This window comes from Oreochromis niloticus, linkage group LG14, assembly GCF_001858045.2.
Source record: "Oreochromis niloticus isolate F11D_XX linkage group LG14, O_niloticus_UMD_NMBU, whole genome shotgun sequence".
NCBI classification, from domain to species: domain Eukaryota; kingdom Metazoa; phylum Chordata; class Actinopteri; order Cichliformes; family Cichlidae; genus Oreochromis; species Oreochromis niloticus.
In genome coordinates, this window is record NC_031979.2 from 31,568,092 (window position 1) to 31,588,524 (window position 20,433).

The window sequence follows — 20,433 nt, forward strand, 5'->3', positions numbered from 1 at the left end:
AGCACAGTTTTGTTTTCTTAGAAGGGAAATGAGATGCTATTTCCTGCTGCGTAAGTGAATTTATTAGAACACAAATGCAGAGGAAATGCCTGAGATGGAGCAGCAGGCAGTCAGTTTTCTTCCTAGTAGGTTTTTTTTCTTTAGTTTAATTGGAAATTTTCTTGGAATTTAATTTTTTGTGCTAGATGAACTTGTCAACCACAACTGGATAATGGGAAAGACATGATGAGGTGATAACAGCATGTGCAATTTCTCCGCAAAAAAGGAGTTGCTGCTTAAGATCAAAGGGCCTGTCAGTGCTCTCTGTCCTTTACAAAGGGTCCACTCAGGACATTTCATTCACATTTCTCATATTGGCTTAGTAGAAACTCTCTGAGCTAAATCTGAGCAATTATGGTACCTGCTGGCTGACTAAAATTGCAGGGCAATTAAAGGAAGTGGCATAGCTCTTAATCTGTAGTGAACTTCCAGATTTTGGTAACATATCCACAAACTTAAAATTTATGTTGACAGTTTAAAACTCTTTGAAATACAAAGTTTACATATAGATCTCCCTTAAGGAAGGAAAGGGTTAAATATCATGAAGGATGAAATATTGTATTTACTTATTTGTCTATTTTTGTCAGCTTTAAATGAAATCATACATCAAGCAGTCTATTAAATGATTTTAGAAGTGCAGAAGCAGACAGTTGGGTCATGAGAACGCCTCAGTAGTACTTGGCAGTTTAGAGGTGGCCCATCATAAACACTGTAAAAGTTGTGGAGGTAAAAAGTCCACAGTCACTCAGCTGATTGGACAAAAAAGAGATAGGTTCTTGGATGTTTTTTTTGTTGTTGTTGCAAGCAATAGATGGTGCAGAAAAGGGATTACAGAAATAATGTGTCTTTTTTAATGCAAAGGTCGAGTATCTCAAAAGTATTCACAAAAGACAATCTCAGTAACTGCATCTGACTGTCATAAACACAGAACAATAATGATTGTGTCCATAAACAAGAGACGTTTGTTCCCTTGTCCCCAATTGTATTTTAAACTTAGCAGTCTCTAGTTAGATCAGGGAGTTATATAATTCAATAAAAGTAATTTTTTAGGCTAATGTTTTCTGTTTGCAGCTTCTTCTCTGTAGATCTTGTTCTAGAATCAGTTTCTGTCTTGTTTAACCACAAAGTTGTTCCCACCTGTAACAAATATTCCAAGGAGCATATTATCTTGTCTACTGAATTCACTCACATTCCTAAAGCTAGAGAGACACCGGTTGCCAGCTAAGATCTAATTCACTAATGTCATTTTTCAAGAGTCAGGCCTGAGTTTATCCCACACTGGGCCTGAGGATTTTCTTACAAAAGCTGTAACCATTAAGTTATCATATTACCTCAGCTGCTTCATATACAAAAACACCCATTGAGGTTTTTTGAGCTACAAAGAAGTATAAAAAAAAGAAAACTGATAAAGAAAAAAATTGCCAGAAAAAATTATGCATTAATATTGTTTATGCTGGCTAAATCACTCATTGCTGTGTTTGAAAGAGGTTAACTGTGATTTCTCCTGCTGGTCTAGCCTACATTACCTTCTGTGCATCTACACATCTTTCACTGCCACCCCCAAAAAACCTCACTTTATTTCATGGTGTTATGATGAAGCAGACTGAAAGATTGAAATTATTATAAGATGTCACAATTTTTTTAATATACCTGTTGAATATTGTTTTTAAGTCATCTTTAATATGTTTTCTTTACTTGTGATCTGTTGTTTTTATGCAGGATAAGGACCTCAGATGTCATGAAGACCCAGGCTCCAAATTAGACATGATATTCAACATTCACATTTCTGACATGCTGAAAATAGGCTCCTGCTCTGCCAGTAGGACAGCTTGATGGGCAGACAGACTTTTTGATACTTGATGATGACGACGATTTATTTTAAGTGCTCTTGAGGCTGCCACAAACTCAGAGCTGATTTCATAATGTGTGAGCAAGAAGAGCCCTTTGGTGAGGGGGAGTTAAGGAATAACAACCAGCAGGGTGGCATGCTGGCTGATGGCGACGCCAATGCCAATGACATTCGGACAGAAGATGGTGGGAGAACTGGGGATACTGGCTGTCTGTCAGGACTGATAACTGAAACAGCAGAGCAAGACAAAGTCATCATCTGGGGCACAGACTCTCAGTGTGATGACCCTGAGCTGGCTGAATTTGAGATGTTAGAGTGTCAGGAGTTGGAGGCTTATCTTGTTGAGGAGGAAGAGGACTTTGTTGGGCTTGCAGAGCGGAAGGAGCTTCAAGAACAGCCGTCATCATGCAGAAAATCCACAGCAGAAGAGGCGATAGATTATAAGGGCAGGGAAGAAAGGAAGTCAATTCTGAACGGTGCCAGTGAGCAAGAATCCAATGACTCTCATGTCTCTGAGAGCAGAGAAGCTTCCAAGACTGAGTTAAGCTCTGAAGCTGATGTCTTTGTATCCTGCCTGTCCACCATTTCAAGCATGGCCACTGCCATGGACACTGTTGGCAAGAACCAGATGACAGACTCCTGGCATATTGCCTCTGGTCCTCATTCAACCATCTCAGAGGACCTGACTTCCCAGATTTGCACCACTATCTCTGAGAGAGGCAAGGCCTCTCAAATAGTTGATGATTCTTCTCTTTTTGCTAGAAAAAGCACAATAACCCAGAAAGATGTAGATATGAATTTGAATTCAGCAGTTCAGTCAGATGATGCTGTATCACAGGCACATGATGTCAGTGGCAAGCACGGGACAAATAATAACCAGAGAAATAAAGCAAAGGGTAGTGTTTTGGAGGTAAATTGTACTGAGCACAAGGCTTTAACCTCTCCGACAAAATGTCAAAAAGAAAGCAACGCTAAAATAGATAAAAGCACACAAGCTGATGAAACCCCTGATGTGAACTACAGGGCTCTCAGAACAGGTACAAAGGGGACTCAGTCATGTATTGAACCTAAAGCCATAAAGAAACAAGGCTCGTTTGATAACACACTGAAGAAACAAAGCTCTTTTGATAAAAGTCTCAAAAAGCAGCCTTCATTTGAGAATTCTTTAAAGAAGCAGCTCTCTTTTGATAACACCTTAAAAAAGCAGGGCTCCTTTGAGAACACCACCACTCCCAGCTCTTCAAGTCTGGAAAGGAGGAAGCCATGGGGAAGCCCTAGTCGACCAGCAACTCCTACATCCCCTAAAACCACCTCCTCTTCGTCACCTAAGAGACGACCTCCTGGTTCTCCAGCTAAGGTCCAGGGCATCAGGGCACTGAGCCTGGAGCGCAGTGACTCCTCTCAAAGAGGAATAAGTCAAACTGTCAAGCCACATGCTAAGACCACTTTGAGCAGTGGAATCCCCAAACCTATCATGCCTCAACAGAAGGAGTCCGAACCCAGGAGATCTTCGCCCCCTCAGAAGCCCAAAAACGTGCGACCAAAAATCATCACGTATGTTCGAAAGAATGCTCAAGCAAAACCACCACTCACCGATGCACTAAATGAAGCCTCCACACACACATCAAGATTACCCTCTTACTCCAACCCACCAGCTCTCAAAGATCCAAAGGTTGCTTCTCAAACTAAATCCACACCAGTGCTCTGTTCCTCAAACCTGCTATTTGACAAATATCGACAGGAGATGCAGAAGACAGGATACTATCCTCCAGGTGTCGCTGTGACTGGAGTAAAACCTCCAAGCAGCACTCTCCCTCAACGGAGCGGAAAGCCAGACAGCTTCCAGGAGGCATCAGACAAATATCTTCAAGAGGTGAGAAGCGGACTTTTGTTTCGATATGTTCACACAACTCAGGTTATGGTGTTGTGTGAACAATTTAGCACAGGGGTGGGCAATTCCAGGCCCCGAGGGCCGGTGTCCCTGCAGGTTTTAGATCTCACCTTGGGTCAACACACCTGAATCACATGATTAGTTCGTTACCAGGCCTCTGGAGAACATCAGGACATGTTGAGGAGATAATTTAGCCTTTTAAATCAGCTGTGTTGGTTCAAGGACACATGTAAAACCTGCAGGGACACCGGCCCTCGGTGCCCACCCCTGATTTAGCATGATGGCGGCTCAACCTGGAAGCATTTTTAACCCTTTAGTTGTTCATGCAGATTGGTCAGTTTCAGCTACACTGCACATGCTGTGTTTTAGATTAATATGGTCACGTACTGGCTCACATTGCACCACAAACAGCAACAGAGTGGTAATATATTAGGTGTATTATCACACAAAACCAACGTGCCTAACTTAATTATACATGAATCAAACCTATCATATGGTACCTTGCTGTCCATCAGTCTAGAATGTGAATGATGTTATAGTAACTGGTTTTGTTGGTGATGTCCTTCAGCAGCATGTTTCCCCTGAAGGAGGTGGTGTCTACCGCTCGCCGAGAACCCTGAGGCCTCAGCTTGGGCTTGGTGCAGTCACCAGGCAGCCCGCAGCCAAGCCAAGAGTTCAGCAGGCAGGTCAAAGGTCAGGTCCCTCACAATATCTGGCTGCCAAAGTGTCCACCCCAGGCCAACAAGATCTGGCAGGTGAGATGGTAACGTTTTGGCAAAATGACTCGAAAGTGAACTGAAATGTTAGCTGCATTTTTAGTATCAGAGACAGCTGCATTTTCAAAGGTTGTTTTGGGAATGTTCAAAAGTTTAACACAAGATGTATTTGTGTACGCTTACGTTAAAAAACCCCATGTGGTTAGATGATTAGGGCAAATCTTGGGAAATCATTTCAACAGATCTTTCTCATCTCTCTCTACCTACTTCAGTATTCTCCGCACTCTCCCATCCCGTAGATGTCGAGCTGTAGAGTTATTTATTCAACAAGCTTCTTGGGCTTGCTGAATGATTCACCTAATTTTTTTCCTGTCATGCTTATGGATGAGCCTTGGCTTTTGGCACCTCAACTCTTTGAAGTGCAAAGCATTTGAAGTTAGTGTAACTTGCACATGCTACCAGCTCGCACTGCATAATTTTGCCTTCTTACATTATAAATGATACTCTTGGCTGGTTGCACATATGGTGCTTTCTTATTTATGTGGAATTTAGTCATTGAATAATGTTTATATATCTATATATATGTAATCTTCCTCTTTTATTTATTTATTTTATTTCAGTATAAACTAAATCAGGTTTTTAAAGTTGTTTTTTCTTGGGTTTTTTTACTTGTTTTTCTACCTTTAGGAGAGCCCAGGAGGGCAGGTCCAGAAACCACACCAAAAAGCCTCCTGCTCAAATCAGGCCAGTCTGGCCTTCGACCTCCAGGTTTCTCTGCCCTTCCAGCTTCCCGTCTGGCTTCTCTAGGATTTGTCCGGAGCTCCAGTGTCTCATCTGTATCCAGCAACCAGTCTAATGAAAGCACCCACAGTGACCCAGGCCGAGGTTCTCAGCGTGAGTTATGTCAACTCAACTCATTTTTTATGAATTAGACTAATACTGTTTTTACTGCTACTCTGCCTAAATAAAAGGTTACCCCACACCAATGTTTTACTACATCTACATCTCCTTATTAGTTCACCAGCAGGTGTGGCTGGTCTATCCTCAGTTACTATAGTAACAGCTGCTGATTTTGTTTCATTTTCAATCATTTGTCAGAATTCTGCATTTGTAAGCCACTGCAGCACAGAGCCTCAGAGAAGAAAGGATTTCTTTAGGAAGAAATCTTAAAGTTACTCTCTCTCCCTCTGCTGCCTGTGCTCAGCCTGCATACTGCAGAATTCCCAATGCATATTTCAGTACCATCAGTGAAATATTCCCCAGTCTTCATCTGCATAAAGCAATGACAGCAAAATTCACCTGGCAATGTACTTATCTCTGTGTGTGAACGAGATGTCAGCAAAGTGTCAGGAAAGAAAGTGTCGGTTAATAAGACTTATTGTTTTATTACCAAAAAAGGCTTTGCTAAATATGAGCAGGCCATGTGTGTTGTCTGCTGATTCATAGACCATTGTTTGGAAAATGTTTAGATATATGGTTATGGTCTGGGTGTAAAACCAAAGGAAATAACGCAATAGCAGCCATTGAAAGTGATTCACTAAAAGTAGTGATAAGTAATGATTCTTATATTTTAAAGACAATGATTTTATTTTCTTTGTAATAATGTAGGGCAGGGGTGTCCAACTCCAGGCCTCAAGGGCCGGTGTCTTGCAGGTTTTAGATGTGTCCTCGATCCAACACAGCTGATTTAAATGGCTAAATTGACTCCTCAATGTCTCTTGAAGTCCTCCAGAGGCCTAGTACTGAACTAATCATTTGATTCAGGTGTGTTGACCCAGGGTGAGATCTAAAGCATGCAGTACACCGGCCGTTTAAGCCTGGAGTTGTGCACCCTTGATGTAGGGTCTTTACCTTACAATGTAAACCGCCTCTGAGAAGCAGTTTCTACCCCAGAAACCTGAAACACTGAAAAGAAACACATAAGCAACAAAGCAACAGCTTAATACAGACCAGTCATGGTAAAAATAATAGTAACAGTAACAGAAAATATAAAGAATATCAGAGAAAGCGGCTCTTTAAGACAAGCTTGCAAACTTCTCTGATAAATTTAATTTAAAACTGACCAACATCAGATGAAAATAACATTTCGCACTCGGGTACGGTCATTAATTTTTATTAATTTTTATCTACTGTATGAGTTTAATCATCCAATGCTGTCTTTGCTCATTGTCATCTATAATCGCAGATTAATGTTGTCCTTTGCTTAAACATCACTGCATTTATTCCAGTCTTTGACAGCTGAATCCTGCCTGGCCTTAGAAATAGTAGCAGCCCTAAAAGGGCTCCATAGTACTCTTAATTAGTTGGTGTATACAGTACCACTGATTCTCAAGAAAACACCTACAGTTCAACTCAACATTAATATGAGGATGACCAACTTGACTGCCAGTGGCTCTGTAATCTTTTTAGATATGTAAACTGAAGCAGATTTGTGTGCATTTTCACTAATTCAGTATCTGCCAGATTGTAAAATACTTGGAAGCAGCTCAGACGGCGTACACAACTGTCTGCTTGCACCACAGTGTTTCCCTTTAGGCTGTTGGCTCAGACTGCACCACGCTATAACCATAAGCCCCAAATGCAGCTACAAGCAGGAAACAAGCAGCTCCTTGTCATCATGATGCTCAGGTCTAGTGAAATAATTAATTCACTGGTGTAGTTCAATCAGGAGGAACATATTACACAGTATGCTGACTGTAAAGTAACGCAGACTTTTCTTTCCATTTTTCTGTCACCAGTTCTTCATCACTGCCACACGGCCCAGAGGCACATTTGTTCTGAATGCTATTAGCTTGTCTATTCTCGCTGCTTGTGAGTTAGTCACAAGCAGAGTCCTCCTTGGTGCTGATCAGAGGATTCTTACTACAGGGGGTGGATTTGTATTGTACATGCATGCTAGAAACAAGCATTTAGCAGTGTGAGTCAGCCTTCGGCCGTCTCCTTTAGCCAATCCCTTTCTTGGCTTCGTCTCCATTTCAGTAGGTCACCTTTGGGAAAAGGGAAAAAAAAGAAAGGAAAAAAATCTGCTGACTCTCCCTGGTGTATTCATGCTGCTGCAGTGGAAAGCATCACTAGAGGTGTTGCACAGAGCCTTGGCATTTTTACATCAAAAGTGATTTAATGTTCTCCTTTAATCTATTTTTATGCTATACTGTCCCTTGTATCACTAAAATATGCTTATATATATATATATATATATGTATATGTATCACAATAGCTTAATGTTTTTTGAATGTCTGCAGCCTCCTTGGGTCACAATTTGACATTATTAGATCAGAGTGATGGTATTTTAATTCAAGGGCACAAAGCTATCCTTTCCTCTTCAAAAGTGTTATATTACCAATAGTTAGGGCTTGTGTCAGCACTACCATTGACTGAGCTGCTGAATATTTTATGATTAGTAATTAGAGCTCTCTGGTTTGACTCTTCACTTATAACGACGAAGTAAATTCCATCATTTATGCACTTATGGAATTTTTTTGACTATTATAAAGTTAAAGGTTTATATCTGAGAAATGCATACAGTATACAGCATGCAAAAATATGTAAAAACTATCATAATTTCATTGTGATTATTTGGAGGATGTTTCAGCTGCACTGTTCCTCAGCCTTTCATTTCCATAAAAGCTAGAGGCATAACAGCAGCTCTTATGAATAATTACGATGTTTACAGCACCCCGTTTTTAGTGAATCTTGATGAGAGTGTGCAATTTACCAGAAAAAACAAAACAAAGCAAAAAAGAACCAAAACTCCATTAGGAAAGAGTGTAATGATCTGGAACGTGCTTGAAATTGACAGTTAGCTTTAATGCCATCATTCCACAGTTTTTCATTTTCAAATGGCGCTGAGAATTCCCTCAGTATTACTAAACCAAATCAAATCTTTTGTGTTAAGAAACAAGAACATAATTTACTATAGACCATGGCTGGCTCTGTGCCTAATATGTAGAGTTTGTGGTGCCGAGGGATCAGTTTGCATAGTCGGGTATTTCCCAAAATTGTACATGTGACTGTATCGTAATCCACTGAGACATGGAGCGATTGAAAGCGATCCAGCATTTAACAACTCACACCTTTATAGAGGGTCACAGGGGCTAAAACAATCAAGTCAAACCATAGGAAGGAAAAACTCCCTTTCAATAGGAAGAAACAAAAAGCTGGAAGTCATAAATTAGCCACAAAAATATGTCATACCTGCAAAACATGAATAATTTAGTTTTTGTAGTCAAAGTCAAAATATCTACGTTGGCCAAGGTGAAGTATTTGATAGATTTCTTGGCCATTTCCTCAGAATCTAATGTTTTTTCTTTCTTTTTCGTCATTAGATATGCAACATAATTTTAGCACAACTAGAAGTTATTAAAATATAAGTAAAGACAACCTCTTATATGCTGTAACTTGTTTTGTCCATGGTGACAGATGATTGCTTTTGTTACAATATAGTAGACATTATATTGGGTTGAGTTTGCTTTTTAAAACTGTGATATATCCCATTGAGTAATGCTCAAAGTTATAGGGAGAAAAATAGGTAAAAAAGTAGAAAAACAATTGTGTGGTGGCAGCGTTTAAATTTGATTTTAGTAAGAGGGAAAAATATGGCGACCTGAAGAGCACCAAATTTCAAACTGCTTGAAATTTTCATAGAATGAAGGGAAATTTTTGCATGCATTCCTTAAATATGAATTGTCTACAAAATCTACGAAAAAAAATTCACTAATCCTGTGGCGGTCAGGTGAGACTCAGTCACTGATATTTTTAGGAAATGACCCATATATTAAGAGTCAGCGCTAGAGCATGCACACTGACTGCCTTACATAGGCTTAATCACATTCGGGAGGTGAGAAAATCGCAGCTTTTAAATAAAAACATATTTCATACATACATATATAAATAGCAACATTGTGTGATTTTTGTTTGCCACAGTCCCTGAGCATGTTTTTCTTTTCTGATGTAGATCCCAGCAGTGGCAGCGATGACACACCTCAACATAAAGCCACAGCACCAACCAGAGAAGCCTCCCCTGCTCAGAGCCGCCCTCACCCTCCTAATGCCCCCAGCCTCCAGCGGCGCAGTCTGCCACCACAGCACTGCTCCCCACTAGGTACAGCACTCTAGCACAAAGCCAGGGGAACCAAATGATTGTGCTCAGTTTGTGTATGTGTGATTGAAATTCCCGTTTGATTTCATTCCTCAGTATAAGCCCCACCTATTCCCACACAGCTGCTTAGAGAAATGTCTGAGTTTTAGAAGTTATTGTGGAGTTTTAAGTAAAAGCAGGAAGACAGAACAGTTTGTCTGTGCCGATTTGAGCTACAGTCCTGTACATGGGCAAGAAGTTGAGCTAGAAACAATAAACACAGCTGTGCTTTTTGTACTCAAGCAATGATTTTTTTTTTGCAATGTTGCTAATTATGATTGCAGTTGAGAGTATAATCACTACGATTGAGTGTTTACTCATTGATTTGCTTTTATTGTCCATTGTTCAGCTCAGTTTGCTTATCAAGTTTCTGATTTGGGACTAAAATGAGTAGAAAATGATAAATAGTATTTATGACAACTTAGTCATGTGCAGTGTTTCCGAACTGTTGCCTAGCATTGCATCACAGCAGGGATACAGTATCATACAGTAGCCTATACTCCCCCTCTGCTCTTGTGGGCGTCTTTGTTGTTAGCTAATGCACAGTGGTGCTCATGTTGGCGTCTTTGCAGTGAATGTGGAGCATCAGCGCCATCCTGTGGCGACAGTTTGTATTTCTGGGTGAACCATCAGTCGCTCCATCTTCCCATGACAGAATCTGTGTGAACAAGTGAAGCAGTAACTCCAGCTAGTGGTCACTGCCCTACAATGACCGCTGAGTCTTTATTCCAGACATTTTTTTATGCTTTCAGTTATTCACTGATTTGAAGAATTATAGGGAAAAACCAAAACAAAGTTGTTGTTTGTTTTTACTCCCAGGAACTCTGTCGGAGGGATGAACAATATTCTACAAAAAAAAAAAAATCCCTTTATATCGAGGGTTTCATTTGATCAGTCTGCACATGTGTATCATATTTTATTCAATATAAAAAAGTGATGTTATTTTATAATGTTATTCATGTTTTGTGTCAAAGTTTTATCTGTAGTAAAAAACCAGAAGTAGTGTAGCAGAAGTACAGGTTAACCGATATTTAGGCAAATAATTCCTATGAGATAAAACAAAAAAAATGTCTGTCTTATGTTTCAATTCTGTGTATTACAAAGAAAATAACACCTTTTTTGTTACACAGCAACTAGGAGAGATTTACAGAAGGATACAGAGGCTGAGCTGTCACCAAAATCCTCCCCTAAAAGACTTGCAGTGGTTTCTCCCAAGCCACAGTCCCCTGGTGAGTCAGCCCTGTCACACTGCATACATTTAAACACAAACTACAGGCACATAAGGTGTGCTTAACATACCATGATGTCTCTTTGGTTTTTTTCCTAAGTGGTAAAAAGAAGGTTTTTTGTGCAGCACCATCAGCTGCTACTGTATCTTTAAAATTTGCAGTGACTTTTTCATTCCATGTCGCTCTTGCTCTCTCGCCGCACTTCATCCCAGACTTTACCCACAGCACCATGATGTTGTCATAGCAACAAAGCACGATAGCTCTAATGCTAGGATGGCTCCTTCAGGAGTAGTACTGCTGGCTCAGATTACAGGAGCACAAATCAGCAATTTCTGCTTTTCTCAGAGAGCAAACAGGCCAAACAGTGCAGGTGATAAGGGTTTTCATACTGCACACATAATAGACTTTTACAGGGAAAGTATGAGTGGGGCTTTATGACGGAAATTGATTGTTCTGATCTCTGAGCAGATGATTAACTCTCAGATTATTTGTCACTGTGGGAACAGATAAACCACCGAGGATCCAGGCAATAAGTAATTCATTTATTTATATGTATGTGTAGGCTTAACAGATAAACCAAAATGCATTCCACATTTTGTGTCACAACAGTTCATAAATCATTTATAATGAACATTTATATACCATACCAGGAAATCCTGATAATTTAGTAGCTGGAATTAATTGTATTGGATTCAGTTGTTTGCAATATAGATGGCTTTAATTACTTGGTTATCAAAATATTGTTTGATTCATTATATTTTGCACTACTGTTGAACAACAGTTTAACAGAATATTAATGCTATTAATATTAATTGATTAATGCTACCAACATATGCTAGTGTATCGTTTGATGATATATTCTGACAGTTTTATTTAATTTCTTGTAATATGATTGTTTTGATATGACAGTCTCGTTTTGTACTCTAACTGGTAGCCTGTTCTTATCTTAAAAAAACATTGTAAATTGTTTCAGTTATTAAAATTACACCAGCATCCACATAAGGAAATTGACTTGTTTGTTCTGTTTCTCTATATATTTCTATTTCTATTATAAGTCTGAAGAAAAATAAAATAAACGTACTATATTCTTCTGCCTGTTCTGCGTATCTACAGTTCGTGGTCGGACAACAGCAGTTTATGGTGCCGTTCAGACTGAAAAGGCACAGGAGGTGGATCGCGCTCAGATCCAGCAGCTGCGGGAGCGATGTGAGCGGCAGGCCCTGCAGCTACAGACTCTGCAGGCTCAGTTAAAGAAAGCCTCGCTGTGCCTGGATGTTTTCAGCATCACTACCCAGCACTTCTGTCACAAGGTAAGATTTAGCAGAGTTCTGCAATCTCGGCAAGGTCGACCGCAGACTTTGAAAAGCCGAGTAAGAGTGCAGTGTTCAAATTCTTTCACTCTTAATCCTAAAATAGGATACGTGTGTGTGTCACATGTGACTTTAATGCTGTGACTTTATTTCATTCTCGTTAAACCTCCTCCTGGGGTAAAAGAGAAAATATACAGCATCATCATTATCAAAAGGCAACATAAATGAACATATCTGTCAACAAATCACCCATGTCCAACTACAGGCGTCTTTATAAATCTCTGTATAAAATTTAGCAGTTTTACACTGTGTAACAATATCCTTAATATTAAATATTAACTCCATCCTATAAACATTTGGTCTCAGCCTAAAATACACAGGCAGATATTTTTGTCTTTGCAACTTAACATGACTGCATTCATAATTGAAGCTAAACCAGTATTTGATGTATTTGAGGAATTTGATGTTTTCTTGCATAAAAAAGTTGGAGTTTCAGTTGAGAATTGCGTGTTGCTGCATTACTCTGTAACAGTAACATATCTTGATATGTAGCAGCATTAAAACAATTCTTTTAAAATCACCCTGCAAGTTTGCTTTAATGCGACACAGAACAAGTTCCTCACTAAAGTTGCATCCTTTGCAATATGTTTGTAGATTCATTGTGTTACTGAATGGCAGTGTTTTGTAGGGTTACAGTCAAAAACTGCAATGCAAATGTTGCAGTGAGCTCCAGAATGCGATTACACAGTGTGTTGGAGTCCTTTGCACAAACCTGTAGCATCTGTCTTTTGTTGTCAGGATTGCTTTGTTCACAAAGGGAGACGCTTGCTTTAACCCTCTTGTGACATCTTTTGAGAATGATTCTAAAGGCAGCCTCTTTTGATAGTTTGTAGTGAAATGCTGAGGATTTCCAAAGGTGCTTTTTTCTAGTATAAAGAAAGAGAATGCTTTTGGGATGTGTTGTGGGTTTGTATACATGTATTTGATAGGGGCATCTGGCATATCTTGTTGTGTCTGTTCTTCTGGTGCTGCCGCTGAATGGGCGACTAGGTGGAATCAAAACACATTTAATATTTAATATATATATTTTTTAATCACTCTTGCTTTTCCTCTATGTTGCTCAGATGAGACTGACAGAGTGTTTTCTGTTCTTCCAATCTCTATTCAGCACTTGGTTTACCCTTTCCTAGTCCTCTGTTTGCATTTCATATATTTGTCAGCCCCACCCGCTGGTGGTGCTCTACAACCAAAGATTAATGAGATTAGAGCTGCCTGTCTAGGCCTGCCTCTGCTTTTGGTCGGACTGATTGCAAGACATGAACAGAATCCCCTCTAAATTTTAACAGTGGATCTTTCCAAGCATTTCTACCATCTACGTCGTTGCACATGAGTGCATACTCTGTTTTAGGATGCGTGACAACATATGCTGATGTGGTTTAATTATGTTTTAATGAGTACATTGAACAGGTCACTAGATGGTTAATATTGGATTAAGCTAGCTGATTTTAAGTGTTTTATAGTGCTTACTGAATGAGGTATTTGTGCAGATAGATTATTTTGCAGGACAGTTTTTATTCAAAGCAGCATTTTGTTTTTTAATGAAGTATCTGTTTGTTCTCTTATGCACATCACTGTGTGTAGATATGATCTTCCAGCTGAGCATCAGAGCTCATCATTCACTACTCACTGATCATCTCCATCCCCATCTTCTTTTGCTACATTTTTTTCTCATACATGCAAAAGACCGTGTGTGTGTGTGTGTGTTGTTCCCTTCCATCCGTGTGAATGTGATACGGGGCGTGTTGGTGGGGGTTTGAGAGGAAGGCAGGCAGAGCTGGGCTGGGGCCGGCAGTCTTTGTTCCAGCAGGGATAAATGATGGTCGCGAACCAGGAAACGAGGTGAGGCTTTGGTCTTTCCATCTCTCCTCCCCTCTCCTTCCCTCCCTCTCTGTCTCCCTTACTGTTTCTTTCTGGAACTCGCATCTGTCACTGCTGCCTCCCGAGCCGGCTAAGGGATGCTGCTGCTATCTGCTAGCCTAGTATGGGCCACTGCTGCTGTAGGCTCCATTTCCTCCGTCTGTTCTGTCTCGACCAAACGGTAAAGTCAGTGTCTTCTGCAGGCAGCGAGCTTGTTTCAGCACCGAGGATTCCTCTGTGTATGTGTGGCTGTTCGCAAATGTTTAGTGTTTGGGGGGGGATCTATTTATATGATCATTATGTTCACTTGTTTCCTAGAGACAGAGCCTGATAGACAATGTAAAGCTGTGCATGATTATGCTGAGTCAAAGCAGGCTTGTCCTTCTCACTGAGCATGCTTCTTTCATTTTATAACAGTTTGCAGGGACATACAATATAAAATGCCATTGCTGCTGTGCTGTATGCTGATTTTTCTTTTTTTGGTGTTTTCATTGCATCCTTTTTATATCCCTACTGGTTAACTGGGTTTATTATATGTTATTATATATTATATATACATACATATATATTATAGTTTCCTGTGTGTTAACTATACACTCTTCTGTTTGGGACAAAGTCTAAATTAAAAAACCAGCTGCACACTGAAAGCTGTTTGTGGTACCACTAATTAGATCAACTAACTTAGTAATATTTTGTACTCTAGTGAAATTACTGCAATAATAAGTTGATTTATTAGATTAAAGTAATACAGACTGAAAAATTAAATTAATACAGACATTAATAATAAAAAAACTCTAGAAAATTTGTTTAGGCTTCTCTAATTTGAGAACCTGGTTCTTTTTTCCTCTTCTATATGAGTGCAAACAGGATATTGTTCATATCTGAACTTTTTGAGGGGTTTTGATTCATTATGATGGTCATTTTCTATATTTGATGATTAATAAAGGAGCTTGTAAAAATAGCAAAACAGTGTAGCTGATAAAGAAAACCATCATTAGTGGGAATCCTAAAGATGGATTAAGGTGGCTTAGCAAGAGCTGAGGATCATATGGGGAAATTAGAATGTATTACACGTAACTCCCCAGGGATTTGAATTGGGGGTCTGGTGGGCAGGACCGTGGATCGATGGGTAGGAGCAGAGGTGGAGCTGAAGCGTATGAAATGAAAAAGCTGCTGACCCTCCTGAGGTCACTGCAGAGACTTCTTGATGACTTCATGTTCCCAGTAAAACCTCTTAGAGGGTGACATCATGACTGCTGTGACATACTGTTTACTGTCTCATACATTTTTCACCTGCCTCTCTCTGTTTCGTTGTTTCTCGTCAGTGTCTCTCTCTCTTTTTTTTTAAGTCTTCTGCAGTCATCTCACATTCTGGAGAAAACACATGTATCACACATAGCCTGTGCAAGTGCTGTATGGTTTAACTTGCTTAATCATTTAGCTTAAAGCTTCATTAGAAGCAGAAATGTGAAAAAGAAAGGCCTGGTAAAAATAAATAAATAAATCGGCCTAATGTTAACTTTTCCTTCATACGTGCTGTTGTACCATTGCATATGAGTTCATACATTAACTTCATTTTTTTTTGTTCTTTATCCCCCTAAGACCAAAGCTCTTTTTTTGGGATGCATTTTTAATTTCTCCAAGCTATTTGTGAACAGTATAACAGTTTTCTTTTTCTTTTTTTGGCTGCTCCCTTTAAGGGATCATCTGCCTCTCATCCTATCCCTAGCATCGTCTTCAGTCACACCAACCCTCTGTGTGTCCTCCTTCACTACATCCATTAATCTTCTCTGTGGTCTTTCTCTTTTCCTGCTACCTGACAGCTCCATTTTCAACATCTTTTGTCCAGTATAGCCACCACCCCTCCTCTGCACATGCTTTTGGGATGTGTTGTGGGTTTGTATACATGGAAGTATATTGGCATGCATTTGATAGGGGGGTGTGGTATATCTTGTTGTGTCTGTTCTTCTGGTGCTGCTGCTGGATGGGCGACTCGGTGGAATCGAAACACATTTGATGTCCAAAGCATCTCAGCCTTACTTCTCTAACTTTGTCTTCAGTGGGACCTGATATAAACTAAGCCTCTTCTTTAAACAGAAAGTTGTTACTTTGTTACATAGTTATTACTTTCTGATTTTTTTTCTGAAAAAACAACAACAAAAGTATATCTTTATATAATGAAATGTGTTTATTTTAAACCATAACACAATACAAGAAACTGTGCTTAACAAAGTAGAAAACCCTGCTGAGCAAAATAAAGTATAAGGTTCTTGGGAGGTTCTTAAAAGCCTTAAAAGACATTGGATTGACTAAAGTCTCCTGTCACCGGCTTCCTGATAAAAGAAGCTAGTTTCAGGAGAACTGTTTAATTTCAATATGCCAAAAAGGATTTCATTGATCATTTGTTCAATGATAAAAAAAAAAAAAAAAAACAGGCTTTGGTGTTTTATAGTAAAATACAGAATATATTGAAATTTTGGTTCTATGTATATAGAAAATAATAATCATATTGTTTCTGATTGAAGATATATTTCAGAAATTGTTATCACAGTTCCTTATGTCTTTGCTCTACCCATGTATGAGCACATTTCAACTTTAGACAGTGAAATTTCTCATCTTTAGTCTGATGTGTAACAGCTCATGCCATGGCATATTTTAAGCCAAGGATAGTAAATAGAAGTAGTTGGTTATGGATTTGTTACAATTTAAAATGCATACTGTTATTGTTATTTATTTATGTGTATTTATTTATTTATTTCACAACTCTGAGACGTAGCGAAAATATGCATGTCATTATCTAAGATCCCTAAATGCTGTTTTCCACACGACGCATCACATCGGTGAAGTCCTAATATCCAGTAGCACTGCACTGACACGTCCTGTTACTCTGTGTTCTTGAGTGCAATATCTACATAAAACGGTTGAGTAAGATATCTTGCATCATTTGCTAAAAATAACAAATCTTCTAAAAGGGCAAATTTTTAACACATCCACATTTTAATAACCCGAGCTTCATAGCATAACAAACTGTAGTGAAATTGGTGGGAGCAGATTAAAAACCCGATCTGTTAGCATTGTTTGTCGTGCTCTCTTATAGCCACCATTAGCATCTATGACAAAGATCTTGCATTATTAGAATTACTTGCTTGATTTTCACTGCTGCACTGACAAGAAACACCTAAATCCATTTGCACTGTCTAGAGATGTATGTCGCTGTGTGTCTTTTCAGAGTGAGAGTGCCATTGTGAAGGAGAGGGAACTGTCCCTGGAGCTTGCCAGAATCCGTGATGAAGTGGGTAAGTGGGATACGGCGTTACAGTTATGGAACCACAGGGAGGAGAGAAAGCAGTGAGTCACTCATCGCTCACAACCCATGATGTATTACCGAGTGTTTGACCACATGGCCCATGGGAATTCACTTTGCAGACAGCAGCCTAGATTTAGCCTTAGACTGAACGTTAAGGTGTGTGTCTGGTCTATAAAGTAAAAAAACCAACAACAAAAAAACTCCTATGTTGACACAGTTTCAAGTCACACAGAACAGACTTGTAATACAAATTAAAAATATATAAAGAATTTTATAGATTTACCCTTCTTACTTTTAAAACTACCCTTTTCAAGCGTATCCCTTGTGACATTATAACACCATAAGAGTGAAAAAATAAAGAAAAACCGAGACTGTGTGGAGTCGAAATGACTTGCCTGTCTTTTTAGGATGTTTTTTCTTCTTTTGTCTGTGTCTCTTCTATTCTGTCTCTATTCCAGCTGTCAGTGTTGCACACTGGGAGCAGTTGCAGCAGGAGAAGGAGGAACTGGAGCGTCGTTTTGAGTCTGAGCTGCAGGGATTGCGGGCTCAGCAGCAGAAGGAGCTGGGAGCGCTGGAGGAGCGGCTGAAAGCACAGCACGTGGATGAGACGAATAGTCTGCAGGCCCTGCAGCGAGCTGAGCTGGAAGAGCTACACTTCAAACAGCAGGAGCAGGTCTGTGCTGTGCAGTCTGGATATGAACTGCCATGTTTATCCAAATCTTATATGAGAAATGAGAATGCAATTTAACTAAAAACATGAGTTTATCTAAAAGACAAAAGTAAATCACAGCGGTTATTTTTATTTATGGATTTTTTAAAATTTAGTAAATATTAACAGGAACATTTATTAAAGAAAAACAAAAATGGGAGAAAATACTGCGTTGCATGGTGTTCATATATATGCATGTATGTGAACAGCGGGTAGCACTGATGAGTTATTTTTGTGATTGTTGCCTGCAGCTTGAGGAGATGAGTCAGAACCATGAGGCGTCCTTGATGGAGATGGAGACGGCTCACAATGATACACTGGCCACTCTGCAAGAGGAGCATGCCAGGACTGTGAAGAGTAAGCACCCCATTTAAAACATGTTGCTACCCTGCACTGAATCACTGCAGGTGAAGAGACATGATGGTGTGTGTTTCTCGTGTCAGATTTGAAGATGGCCCATGAACAACAGAGGAAGTCTTTGGAAGAAGAGTTTGAAAAGATCAGACTGTCACTGCAGGTTAACAGTTCTCCTTAAAAAATCATAATATGACATAGTTTATAGTTTAAGTCATTAACAGTTTAATATCCATGGTCATCAGGATCAGGTGGACACACTGACATTTCAGAACCGTAGTCTCAGAGATCGAGCAAAACGATTTGAAGAGGCTCTCCGCAAGAGCACAGATGAGCAGATCGTGGTAAGAGCTTCACGATACACTGCTTACTGCTCGTGTGACATTAGCAACATTAACAGGATAAAACTTGTTGGTTGGTTTTACAGCTTAGTGTTGTTGTTTTTTTATTGCTTTTTTAAAGGATGCTTTGGCTCCCTATAAACACATTGAGGAGGACCTGAAGAGCCTCAAAGAAGTTCTGGAGATGAAAAATCAACAAATCCATCAGCAGGAGCTGAAGATTTCAGAACTGGAGAAAATAGTAGGTTTCAAGTTTTTGCCAGAGTACATCTGGAGTATGTTGCAAAATATCCAGTGAATTAAAACTTCTTTTAAGTTGGTATGATTCATGGCAGCTTGCTGAGATTTATGAATGATTTCATTAGTAAGTTTATCATTACTGCAGCCTTCCCATTTACCTCCCACCTACTTTCATTAGTTCTGATGTTTCCTTTGTAAACCCAAATCATTTAGCCTGCACCACTGTTTCACTCATTCCACAAGTATTTTAGTGTGGTGTACCGTGTTACCTGTGTTTTTTGAGCAGGCTGCAAAGAATGTGTTCCTGGAGGAGAAACTACAAGTGTTACAACAGCAGAATGAGGACCTGAAGGAACAAATAGACAAGAATCTCGCTGTGTCCAGGTCAGAGAAAATCCATACATGTGCTGATTAAAGTTCCAGCCACGAGCTGTAAATGTGCTTGGTGCTTTCTTGTCTTAGAAGTGTTGCAGTTTTCTGGATATATCATCTATGTTATACAGAATATTTTTTGTTTCTAGAGGTCAGTTAATCCATCCATGCATCCATTCTCATCCGGTGGCGGTGTTAGGGCGAGAGGCAGGGTACATCCTGGACCGGTGTCAGTTTGTCGAAGGGCTAACACATAGAGACAGACAACCATTCATACCTATGGGCAATTTAGAGTTTCCAATTAACCTATCCCCACTAACTGCATGTCTTCTGACTGTAGGAGGAAGCCGGAGTACCCAGTGTGAACCCACGCGAACACGGGGAGAACATGCAAACTCCACACATCATTAATGTTTAGAAAATATTGCACAATGGAACCTCGAACATTTACAATAATGAAACCCATAATTCTGAATGCAGAAATTCAATACTTTATAGAACCACCACTGGTAACTTGGAATAATTGTTTTGTGCATAATATTATCAGTCTCTTGCATCATTTAGATAATCACAGCACACAGTGTTAACACTGGGTGATTCTATCTTAAGAGAGCGGTTCATAAACGAACCTCAGTAAACTGATGCAACAGAAAAGGGATAATTCATCTAAATGATGCGATTTAGAACACTGAATTAAGCAGTGGCCCAACACTGGAACACTGGAACACCTTGACTCTTCTTTTTCAGCCATTCTGTTGCAGATTTGCTGCTGTGCTTGGGATCATTGTCCTGTTGCTTGACTCAATTTTGAAGCTTGTTTGGCTGTCAGACAGATGGCCTCACACTGTAGAGTACTTTGGTATAAGAGAAGTTCACGGTCAACTCAATGACAGCAAGGTGCCTGGGTCATGTGGCTGGAAAAATAAGCAGAAATCGTCACTCCACCACCGTGTTTGACACTTGATATGAGGCATTGATGCTGTTATCCTGTGCTTGGTTTTCATCAAACATGGTGCTGTGCA

The 20,433-nt window shown here is 39.6% G+C and overlaps 1 protein-coding gene across 5 annotated transcripts in view; it reads left to right on the forward strand.

Annotated features, from left to right (window-relative positions):
- mtus2b (microtubule associated tumor suppressor candidate 2b) overlaps positions 1-20,433 on the forward strand; it is a 28,160-nt gene that overhangs the window by 3,883 nt on the left and 3,844 nt on the right. Inside the window, exons 2-14 of one of the 5 annotated variants that reach the window (XM_005455051.3) lie at positions 1,759-3,761; positions 4,348-4,534; positions 5,183-5,389; positions 9,450-9,596; positions 10,763-10,861; positions 11,975-12,171; positions 17,318-17,384; positions 17,854-18,068; positions 18,356-18,461; positions 18,548-18,621; positions 18,704-18,802; positions 18,921-19,040; positions 19,323-19,423. In XM_005455051.3, the coding sequence (XP_005455108.1) occupies positions 1,962-3,761; positions 4,348-4,534; positions 5,183-5,389; positions 9,450-9,596; positions 10,763-10,861; positions 11,975-12,171; positions 17,318-17,384; positions 17,854-18,068; positions 18,356-18,461; positions 18,548-18,621; positions 18,704-18,802; positions 18,921-19,040; positions 19,323-19,423 (3,419 nt within the window). In that variant the 5' untranslated portion in view covers positions 1,759-1,961. Of the gene's footprint in view, positions 1-1,758; positions 3,762-4,347; positions 4,535-5,182; positions 5,390-9,449; positions 9,597-10,762; positions 10,862-11,974; positions 12,172-14,151; positions 14,270-17,317; positions 17,385-17,853; positions 18,069-18,355; positions 18,462-18,547; positions 18,622-18,703; positions 18,803-18,920; positions 19,041-19,322; positions 19,424-20,433 lie in introns of those variants that run through there. The other 4 variants (XM_019345246.2, XM_005455052.3, XM_025897936.1 and 1 more) reach the window with 4 other exon arrangements.